General features: G+C 39.2%; 1 protein-coding gene across 5 annotated transcripts in view; it reads left to right on the top strand.

Annotated features, from left to right (window-relative positions):
* Positions 1 to 8,745, top strand: part of PEX5L (peroxisomal biogenesis factor 5 like) — a 116,498-nt gene extending 107,753 nt beyond the window's left edge. For all 5 annotated transcript variants that reach the window (XM_054835925.1, XM_054835926.1, XM_054835929.1 and 2 more), the window contains 3 exons: positions 1,565 to 1,730; positions 2,103 to 2,260; positions 2,985 to 8,745. In XM_054835925.1, the coding sequence (XP_054691900.1) occupies positions 1,565 to 1,730; positions 2,103 to 2,260; positions 2,985 to 3,189 (529 nt within the window). In that variant the 3' untranslated portion in view covers positions 3,190 to 8,745. The remainder of the gene's footprint in view (positions 1 to 1,564; positions 1,731 to 2,102; positions 2,261 to 2,984) is intronic.
* The last annotated feature ends 2,688 nt before the right edge of the window (positions 8,746 to 11,433 follow it).

Here is an 11,433-nt window from a genome sequence, read left to right on the forward strand (position 1 = left end):
ATCCCTGGAAGTTATAAAAAAAAGAAAAAGAAAAACAGCTAAAAAGAGATGCTTCCCCTCAACTCTCACCACTTTTCTCTGACTCTGCTACCTCTGTATTTCCACATCCCGCACCCTCACTCTTCAGCTGCTTCCAAATCCTTACCAGGCCTATATCTTGCTCCCCATGCGTGTGTTCTTCCTACTGTTCATCATATTTCCTACATACCAACCACGCCACTAGAATCCAGGAATGATAGCCATTTTGCAGTGGGACGTGGCTTCAGTTCACTGAAAATATTTGGAGGTAGCATCTGATCATTTAAAAGCCATTCTGGTTCTAACCAAAGAGATAGTGTAGTCATTTCATTTCACTTCAGTCCAGCATAGTGTAGGGGGAGCTGGCAGCCATTTTAAATAACAAAAAAATTCATGAGTTGCCAGCCCTTTCTCATGATTTCACAAGGCTGATAAATAAGTAACTCTGAATTGTGAGATGCATGATAAAGTCATTAAAGGCATAACCATGATTTATAGCACTAAAACACCAGGGTTATCTCACTGCTTGTCATTTTGAAGACAGGCCTTATGTTTTACCCTTATCACTAACAAGGCCTGGATTGACAAGATAATTTAGTATAAGCAAAAATAAAAGATGCAAGTTCTGCTTAATTGCTAAGTGTGTTACTCTGCTTTGGCTTCATCCCAGTGATATCTGCTGTTGTCAGTGCAAAGATTTTATGAAAACTAGAGTAGGTACAGAAGTCTTAAATTTTGGCATCTTTCTTCGGGGGTCTTGGCTAGTCACTTGATCTATTCCTCTTATGAATGACTACTATTTTTGCCAGTAAAGAACTCTCTTATTTCTGAGAAACACATCCAATTGTAGTAGTTTTAATAAGCCTTCATGTTATCTCACTTGGGTTCATAGCTACACTTTGACTTCATAGAATCATAGCATCATTTAGCTTGGAAAAGACCTTTAAGATCATTGAGTCCAACTGCTAACCTAGCACTGCCAAGTTCACCACCAAACCATGTCCCTGAGCAACACATCTATGTGTGTTTTAAATACCTCTAGAGATGGTGACTCAACCGCTCCCCTGGACAGCCTGTTCCAATGATTGACAACCCTTTCGGTGAAGGCATTTGTCCTAATATCCAATCTAAACCTCCCCTGGTGCAACTTGAGGCCATTTCTTCTCGTTCTAGCACTTGTTACTTGGGAGAAGAGACCAACACCCACCTGGCTACAACCTCCTGTCAGGTAGTTGTAGAGAGCAGTAAGTCTCCCCTCAGCCTCCTTTTCTCCAGGCTAAACAACTCCAGTTCCCTCAGCTGCTCCTCATAAGACTTATGCTCTTCATTATATAGGTGAACTTGTTTATTCTAGACATGAGTTTACAACAGCACCTGGAAGTAAATATGTGTCATGATGAAGTTGAAGAAGCTTTCAGATTTTAGGAGTATATCACTTCTGATACATCCACTATAAGGATTTTAATTTCTGGCTAGGCAATCAATATTGCGGTATTTGTAAAGAACTGTACAATGGAACTTTAAGTTCTTTTTCACCCTTGTCTAGCTCATTACTTGAAGAAGTAAAGGATTTGTACCTGGAGGCTGCTCACCAGAATGGTGATATGATAGACCCTGACTTGCAGACGGGACTTGGAGTTCTTTTCCACCTGAATGGAGAATTTAACAGAGCAATAGATGCGTTTAGTGCTGCTTTAACTGTTCGGCCAGAGGTACATTTTATGCTTTTACATTTCTGAGAATTTAGCTTTACAAGCAGTTTTCTTTCTCCTCTCTTGATCAGGTTAATATTAATGAGATGTCACTTCGGCCATTAAAATTTTAATACCTGAAATAGAAATGTTAATTACAAGACAGTCCCATTTAGAAGCAGATTTATACATGTCCAATTTCTAGCTGTGTGCTGATTAATTGTACTAGTTATATAAAGTTGCCTATAATCATGACTCAGAACCTCACATTCTGTGTCAATTACGAGAAAATACGATACCGTTATTTTCTGCAGTCCTCCTGACTTTGCAAGCAAAAATGAGCTATTATGTCCCTTTTTGACACCTGCAGTAGAAAACTCATTTTCTCACCAGGACTATACGTTATGGAACCGTCTTGGAGCGACCTTGGCAAATGGGGATCGAAGCGAAGAAGCTGTCGAGGCCTACACACGTGCTTTAGAAATACAACCTGGCTTCATTAGGTCCAGATACAATTTAGGGATAAGCTGCATAAACCTAGGGGCATACAGGTAAGTTACAAAACTGTGTAAACTAAAAAGCCAGGGATCATAACTACCAAGTGAAAATCCATTTTCTAGCTGGAGCTAAGAAAAAAAAAATTCAAAATATAGCTATGTATTCTCAAGTATTATAAAATTTTGTAATTATTTTTACAAAGTACTAACAAAGCAATGATACTTTTCTTATATCCACAAATTCTGCATAACAGAACTACTCAATTTCTATCAAAAGAAAATAAATCTCTCACTCAGCAAGCTGCTTAGGCATTTTTTTAGCTCTAAGTGCAAGTACTCTTACTATAATCAGTGGAATTGTTCTCACACTTAAACTCGGTCCTGTGCTTAAGAGCTTTTCTAAAAGAAAATATAAGAGCCTGTCTTTAGAAGGGAAACTTCAGTTAAACTGCTTCAAGTAGCTAATGCCATCGAAAATACTTTCAGTACATCCTTAAGGAATTAAGGGTGATATTCCAGGGTCCCAACTGTCACCTTAAGACCGTTAAGATGAAGGGGAGCTACACAGCAATGAAGACAGTATCCCCAGATGCATGAATAAACAGAGCTCTGCATTACTACAAGCCACGTGCACTTGTTTAAAGAAAATCAAGCAAGAATAACATAAAGAGACTGATGAACTGCATTGTAAAGTAATATACTTGAGTCTAGAACTTTCTAAAGTTTTACTCTAGCTGTTAAGCAAATTATCTTGCTTCTTTTTTCTTCTTCCCTACAGAGAGGCTGTCAGCAATTTTCTCACTGCTCTCAGTTTGCAAAGAAAGAGCAGGAATCAACAACAGGTTCCCCATCCTGCTCTATCAGGCAATATTTGGGCAGCACTTCGAATTGCTCTGTCTATGATGGACCAGCCAGAACTATTTCAAGCTGCCAATGTGGGTGATTTAGACATTCTATTAAGAGCTTTTAATCTAGAGCCGTAATAAAAAGTATCCACAAATTGATTAAATTGCATTAGGAAACAGAGAACTCTTTTACTACTCGTCTCAAAATGACCATATTTTCCAAAAGATCATGGCTGTAGTTCAGTAGGGGAATCCTCTCGGACGTTATTCGAAAAGGAAAAGTTCAAAAGCACAAAATATTGTAAATAAATTCAAATTCAAAGGATTGAAATGAGCTGCAGCTAATCGGACAAAGCCCTGATGAAACAGCCATTTCTGAAGAATCTTCATCCCTTGCAAGCTATATCTCTCTATATATACACAGCTATACAAAGAAAAATATATTAAGAACAAACCTAGATAATCGTTATTGCACATTAGAATGGCAAGCAATGCATCCAGGGAACCTGCTTATTAGCTCATCGCACTATGCTGACATCACTTTGCCCTGCAACGTGGATTCTCTATCATTTGGTTTCTTTGTTAAAAAGTCTTTTTACAGTCTATTTTTAACATATCTCTGAAAATAGATGCATGTAAAATGGATGTATTTTGCTTTGAATATATTTATTAGTTGGCAGTCAAGAAAATTTTTGCTTCCAAAGGTACATTGATTAATTTGGGCCCAAGTCTGCAGGCTCATGGAGTTGTAAACCATGTGCAATGTTAAGAGAACATTGTACATGGAGGTCTATGAGCTTAGGCCATGTACATATGGGACGGCCAAGTGTTGCCAGCAGAAGTGGTAATTTGCACTAGAATCGTTGCTGTTTAAACCAGCTATCCCTGATCTTGGACAGAGTATGACTGCTTCAAAGGAGCTCATAGCAGGATCTGCACCTATCTATGTACTTATGCACTTTAATCTTTCTTTTTGTAAAATAGTGCTATGCTTTTATTTTAGTTACTAACAACAGAATGTACAGGATAGCCTTGTTGGCATAAAGGACCAAATATCGTTTCCTGAAATGTGATGAGAGGGTTTTCAATATTCTTATGTTTAAAAAATGAAAATACAGTATAAACTGCAGTATCTATTAGAAAGATTATTCTATTATGCATCCATCAGCTACTACACATATACATGCACGTGCATGCACATACATGTCGTATGTGAATTATGTCATTTCAGAACGTAAGCCACAGATCTTTATTGCAAATAAAGAAGAGTCTTCGTAGGAGTTAATGCCTGCAGACCATGCTGAAGGGAAAATTTTCCCTGAAAAAATTGATCAATATAATGCTTGTAGGACTGAGACTCAGATTTGATCCTACTGTTACAACAAGCAGTAGCAAGTCTCAGTGACCTCCATGACAGCAGACTAAATCCAGCTGCTTAAAAACGTATATATGTACACACCATCTTATTTTTCCCTGACTAGATGAGTGAGGAACAGTACTGGGGGCAGTACACCGCCACATGATGAATGGATTGATTTGGCTACAGTCAAGCACAGCTAACCGTGGCAGTCAAAGACAGGAATAGAAATTTTTAAGGAGGTAATTTTCAGTTGCTGATATTTAAAATATTTTTCCTAAATAGTGAAAGATAAAAAGTATAATTAGATGGCTACCATGTTGATCTGTGGTCAGGAATTCGATGCGCAGGGTAGCTATCGGAATGTGTTAAAGTGGGACAAATAGCACATTTCCTATAAACAACGTTAAAAAAAAAATCCAGCTCAATCAGCTGGATAAAAAAAAAATCCAACTGCACAGATCACAGAGAGAGAAGCTGTGTGGGAATTGGACGGTTTCACCAGTACAAACCTAAAGTTTCTTGCAGCTGTCTGTTATTTTGAGCAACCATTTAAAGGAAAATTCCATGTAAGACAGTGTAATCACTGCATCTAATCACCAACTATAGTTTGTTAAATAAAAATAATCTGTTCAACCAATAATCAGAATCAACCTGGAAGTGTTCAAGGCCAGGTTGGATGGGGCTTTGGGCAACCTGGTCTAGTGGAGGGTGTCCCTGCCCATGGCAGGGGGTTGGAACTAGATGATCTTTAAGGTCCCTTCCAACCCAAACCATTCTGTGATTCTATGAATTCTCATTACAAAATAAAAGACTTACCCCTCACTCTCTCCCACAGAATAGAGATGTTGAAACAGCTACAGGATTTTTTTTTATTAATTCATTGTTTATATATATAATCCTATTTATCTACAAGCATTTCATAACTGATTCCTGCAACTTTCTCTAAGGATTGGTTACCATTGGAATGTCATTTTAGCTAAGTGGGCTGCTGTATGCATATCTGCTGACAACAGTTTGCTCTTTTGCTTTGACAGCGATGTGTGATGACAGCTCTTTATTGATAAGGCAGAGCAGAAGGTGCAGTGCAATTGAATCTGGAAAGTGATAAGAGAGAAGGGAGGCAGCTTTGAGAAGATGCTGTAAAGCAAAGGCATATGTGCTTAGATTTTGCTTGATGCCCTACCATCACACAAGTTCTTCTAGAATATCCTCTGTGCCGTCATGTATGATAATCAGTGCTTATCCAGAGGAATTGGCTGTTCAGGACCTTTATTTTTATACCTATCAAATAAAAAAAACCCCAACCAAACACAACTTAACTATTTGACTTCTCAGAGTCAGAATGACAAGGGGCATTTGATATGGACAGCAGTCAGTTCACTAAACCTCTTCTACTCGAGCATGTGGACAAGTAACAGCAATTCTGTTAGGAAAACCTAATACAACCCCTAGCCTCCCCAAAAAGAGCAAAGTAGGTAGCTTTTGATTTATCCTGGGATGCACTGCTCAAAACTCTATTCATCTGCTGACAGACACCCACACCCATGTGATCACCCATGTCATTGGTCTGAGGAAAGTTGTCTGTGTAAAGCTAGAGACAAATCGCTGGGGCTGAACTCTGCTTCCCAATGGGACACTCAGGCCCCTAGTTCATCACAAGCACTGCAGTTCTGCTGTACAGGACACAGGCTACAAAACCTGTCCACAGAGATTATGCACGCTCTCGGAGATTATCCTAACTGTTCTGTCCTGGTTTAGACAGCCTATGGCTATGGCCAGTTAACCACGCACCGCTGACCGAGACACTGCGTGAGGGAAAGACTAAAGCAGACACACTTAGAGGGGAGGGTGGCACATCTCCTCATACCAGACACCAGCTGTGGCCTGGTCTGTGTGAGAGAGAAGCCGGTGACTGAGCTCACCTCACTTGTAACAGGTCAGGCTCAGCAGCTCTTAGTACTTCTGGGGACTTCTTCAATATCCTGGGCTTTATCATCCTCCTTTAGCCCCCACTGCCAAGCACTGACACTGCAGAAGACAGGATTAGATAGAGCTTTGATCTGATCTCATTGTGTTTCTTAAATGTTCAGTGGCAAGCATGTATATTTGCCTGAAACAGCAAGAAGAAACATGTGAGGAGGCTACAGCATATTAACACCCTGAAGAGGAAAGTCATCTACTCGTACTTCTAACAAAGCATGAGGTAGGATAAATAAGGTGGCTGCTGAACAGTAGCAGATTGAGCCCAAGAGTGAGAGACAGGAAATCTGGGTCCTGTTCTCAGTGCTCCCTGTGAGCTCGACCAAGTCAAAACCTCCTGCCATCCCTGACTGGCCCAGGTGTGCGAGGAAGGAAGATGGGCAAAGAACAGCCATTGCACATGATGGCACTATATGAGAGCAGGGGAGCGCTGCTGTCTCAGAGACCACATGGGTGAGGTCAGCACTTGTGTAAATTGAAAGGTAACACACAAACACAAGGTTGTTCAGGTCTAAGCAGGGAAGCAGTTTTACATAGACACTAGCAATATCAGCACAGAGGGGACTCGGAGACATTTCATGATTACAGCTGCACGGCATCTATGGGGTGATGCCAAATTAGAGTGCTGCAATGGTTTGTCATCATCTCCCACCCCTGTTTCCCCTTCTTGTTACTCCCCTCTTTCTCCAGAGATGATTTATCACTGCCAGGTAATTGATTCCAAGTTTTTGAGTCTCTCTTCTATTTTATATCTCATGCAATTAAAAAGTGCTTTTTTAAGCCTGGCTTGTGACTGTCCCTCTCCTCTGCAAAGCTTTATGAAAATGTATGACCTATAAGTCTGATCCATCAAGCTGCTGAATGCTGAAAGTCTGTAGTCTTCACAGGAGTGCTCAGCACTTTGCACGATCAGCTCGTGTGCATTTATTCAGTTATTGGACAAGGGCTAGCCTCTGATACCACTGCACATGCTGAACAGGCACTGAAATCAAAGTGATTATTTGTAGAGTTAGGCTTTCTGATGAAAGCAGCAAGAAATGAGTCTATTGATCTCTCTAAACTGTAATGACTCTAGAAACCTTGTTGCAATAGACTGGTTTATGTCAATTTGAAGAATTGATTTGCTCTTTAGGTAAACACATATACATATCTGTATCTAATGGTATTTTCTTATGATCTGATAAATGACAGCACTTGTAAAAATACTGAAGGGGAGGTTCAAATGATACAAAACCTCACATTGCAATATTGCATGCAACTACATTAAAAATAACCACAATGAAATATTAACACAAAGCATGCAGTAACACTACCTGAGTTTATGCTTACAGAATGCATGCAGAAGGCCCACACATAGGGTATTTTTAAACTATTGATTGGTATCTTATGTGGGATATTTTAAAAGTACTTTGCATCTGCCAAACTCAAAACTGAGTTGTTATTTGGAACATGTTTGACCAAACGCAGAGCCCTTTTTAAATTCTATCCTTAGAAATCACTTTGTGTTGTGGATTTCATATTTGCTTCAAGTGTTTAATTAATGATGGACATCTGTAGTAACAGCTTTTGCAGACATGTTTCAGTATCCTCTTAAAAAGCTAAATGTGCGCAGCTTTCACAGTGATGCTAGGTGTTTGGATTTTCACATTTTCTTCTCTAGTCTAAACCAGATAGCACCAGAGAAAAAGATTCCCAAAACCAGTGAAATAACTATTGTCTCAGTCTACACTTTTTTACCATTGGCCAAGCTTTTCAAACTTGCCCACTAGCTCTGAAGGCAGCTCAGTGTCTGACTGTCCTATTTGAAATATGGAGATGTAAAACTTCACAGGATCCGAGTATCTGCTGCATCCACTGATTTCAGCTGCAGACACTTAACTCAGCTGAAAGCACATAACATCAAGTTAAGCATGAAGAGCTAATGAGCCAATTTAGAAAACTTGGGCCTGTCTCAGATGAAAAGGAGGACCCTGCCAACACCAGCAGATCAGCCAGGTGATCCTGTGAACATCCATAGGGCACACGTCTCCATAACACAAAAGCCACCATGACAGAAATAGTAACCAATGTCATTACTGGCAGCCACAGAGGCAAAGCCTGAGGCCTAAATCATTGCCAGTGAGAACTGGAATGAAACATAAATTGGTTGTAGATCTCTTTTGCCTAAACGTGCATCTGCAAAATGAGACATCTTAGTTGCCTTGCATGAATAACCTGCACAATTGAAAAACTGAGATTTCTGGTCACCAGTGTTGTCAGCTTAGCAGTCTGTACAGTGAATTTATGTAATAAATGTTTATAAAATACCAAGTATTCACAGATACAAGTGATGATAGACAAAATGCAGTGCACGTTGTGAAAAAAAATGGTGAGTATGCAATACAGTATTATCTACTATTCAAACCTCATCTAAGCTAGAAATCAGATTCCTTCATTATAGTTCTACTATTTTTGGACTGGTGAAATAAATCAGAGAAAAGGAGTGCCATGCATGAAGAGATCACCGACGCTTTGAACAGACCTAGGCAAAATGAAAAACGAGCATGTCACAGAATCCCCAGAAAGTTTCAGAGCCTCAGCCCACAAAGCAATAGGTATTATGCATAGGAAAGAGACAGAAGGAATCTAAAGTTTCCTAAAATCAGCTGTAACTTTACAAATGCTTGCACATGCGACAGCCCATTGAGCAAGCTTGCATGGTCAAGACAATGTGCTTTGATCTTTTTTCCCCTTCCACATTTACAGAATGCCATCAACATTGGCTAAAACTTTAATTTAAATAGCCTTTTTAATATCAGTAATCTATTGTAAATTCAGAAAAATCAAAACATTTATAAATATATTTTATATATCAGAGTATAACATATCTAGAGTAAAATAAATCTATATAGTTTTGAGAGGCATTCTGTGCGGCTTCTTCTATACGCTGTAAAGAGTTTGAAAACCTTTGCAATCTTGCATCAGTTTTTTTGGCTTTATTTTTAAGCCAACATACAAGAAAGAAGAGATTATAGGGTTGGCAGATACTTTCACCTGGGCCATCTGAAGAGCCCTGCTGCTGCGAAGACTTACATTGCTCACTTAACTTTTTGCATTGACAGTTAAGTGTAGGTGCAAGGCTTAGCAGTGAGGTGGGTGGTGGATGCAGAGGTGGGAGTTCAGCCCTACACCTGAATGTTTACATTCCGTTACAAAGGTTCATACTGACCCAGATTGAGAATCTGAGTCTGTAAGTACATACAGAGTAAAAGATTAGTTTCTTACTACAGGTAACCTTCCCTCTGTATACCTAACATTATCAGCTGTGTATAATACTAAACACAGACCTGTAGTTTACTGATGCTTTAATTTGATGTTTCCTTGCACTGCTCTTTAAAATAATCTATTTCCTCAAAAATGAATGATGTGCATATTGGACGCGTTAAATTTATTAAGGTCATAGGTTACTATTTGCAGAGCACCACATTTAATGTAGTATTTTTGTACTGTAATGGAAGCATGCCTTCCTTGGGTTCTTTTCCACATATTAAATTGTATTTATTTACCTGTATTTATAACTGTGCAATTTTTAAATATGTTTTAAAAATAAACTTTGTCTGTGGCTTCAAATATTTCAAAATCTCTTTTCAATTTGAAAATGGTCTTGACTATAATTACTTGAATTGAAAGGAGGGACCTACTTGTCTAAGTGAAATAAAGGATTTTTTAAATGAGATCTTCTATCCTATTGTTTACAATGTGAACATGCTTCTCTGCTTAAAAATTAAGCCCAGAAGAGGCTTTTTTCATTACCAAACATTTTTCATAAATTCATCATTACTCTGAGGTAGACTTATTTTTATTTCAACATGTTGATTAATTATACTTACAACTGGAATTCATACTAGCTGAGGTCTGGCCCAAAGGATTTTGAAGAAAAAGGGAAAAAAGTAGATTATGCAACTGCACACCTCAAAATTAAAACAGAAGTAATTACACAACGTTTCTGAAAAAACAAAGCAAACTTAAAGTGATTGAAATTGTGACTCAAGCAACATCCCATAAACCACAGTGGGAATTGGCTAGCGATGTTTTTCGGTTTTGGCTTTCATGTGATGAGGTGAAAGAGCTGGCAGAGTAGAAATGACATCATCTTATATTTTTGCTATGGGACACTAACATAAGCACAGACATAAAATTCCACTACACTGCTGGTCAGAAAAGACAACAACCAGCAAGGGGGCTGTGACAATTACAGCTGAGGGTTATTGACAAAGCAGGACAACATTGGCATCGATCTGAAGGCTGACACTCAATGGGCATGTGGGCTGCTCCACAAAAAAACAACCCAGAAGATAACAGCCTGTAAGAAGAAAGCTCTGTCAGAAAAGCCAACTGGCTGCTATAGCTTTAACCAGAACCTTCTACTAAAGAAAAGGGAACAGTCACTAAAAACACACTAACCCTTAGGATGCAAATAATGCGTGCTCTTGACTCTGGCATGTTTTGCCAGGAGATGTTAAGGTTAGTTTAGTTCTCGCTGTTCAAACGTACCAACAAAGAAGCAGCAGGAATGCCCATTAGTTATGTGCTCTGTAGCAACACAGACCAGGAACACAGCACTGCAGTCCTGAAGCCTAGCAAGAGTGGTTGGGAGAGGAGCATTAGTACCAAATCATACAAAGCTGCTCAAAAAAAAAAAAAAAAAAAATCACTGGGAAGGTAAAGAAGTCTGAAAAAAAAAAATCACGTACTCCACACCAGTTGTCAACCATGCACTATGTCTTCAATATTTTTACATCATTTGTCTTTCACCACAGCTGTCAGTGCCTCCGCGATTCATCTTATCCTTGCAGCACACCTAAGGGACAGAGAAGTGTTATTTCCCATTTTAGTGAAGGGAAACAGACACCAGGGGCAGTGTTAACTTGTCAGTTATCTAATATTGCCTTCCACAAGCAGTCCACAAAAGTTAACGGGTACAAATCCTATACAAGAAGCTCTTGCATGAGGTCTGAATGGGGCCCTTTAGCATGCACAAGGAGCCACGTGAGAACCTCTTC

The sequence above is a fragment of the Grus americana genome, chromosome 9, assembly GCF_028858705.1.
Source record: "Grus americana isolate bGruAme1 chromosome 9, bGruAme1.mat, whole genome shotgun sequence".
Lineage (NCBI taxonomy): Eukaryota > Metazoa > Chordata > Aves > Gruiformes > Gruidae > Grus > Grus americana.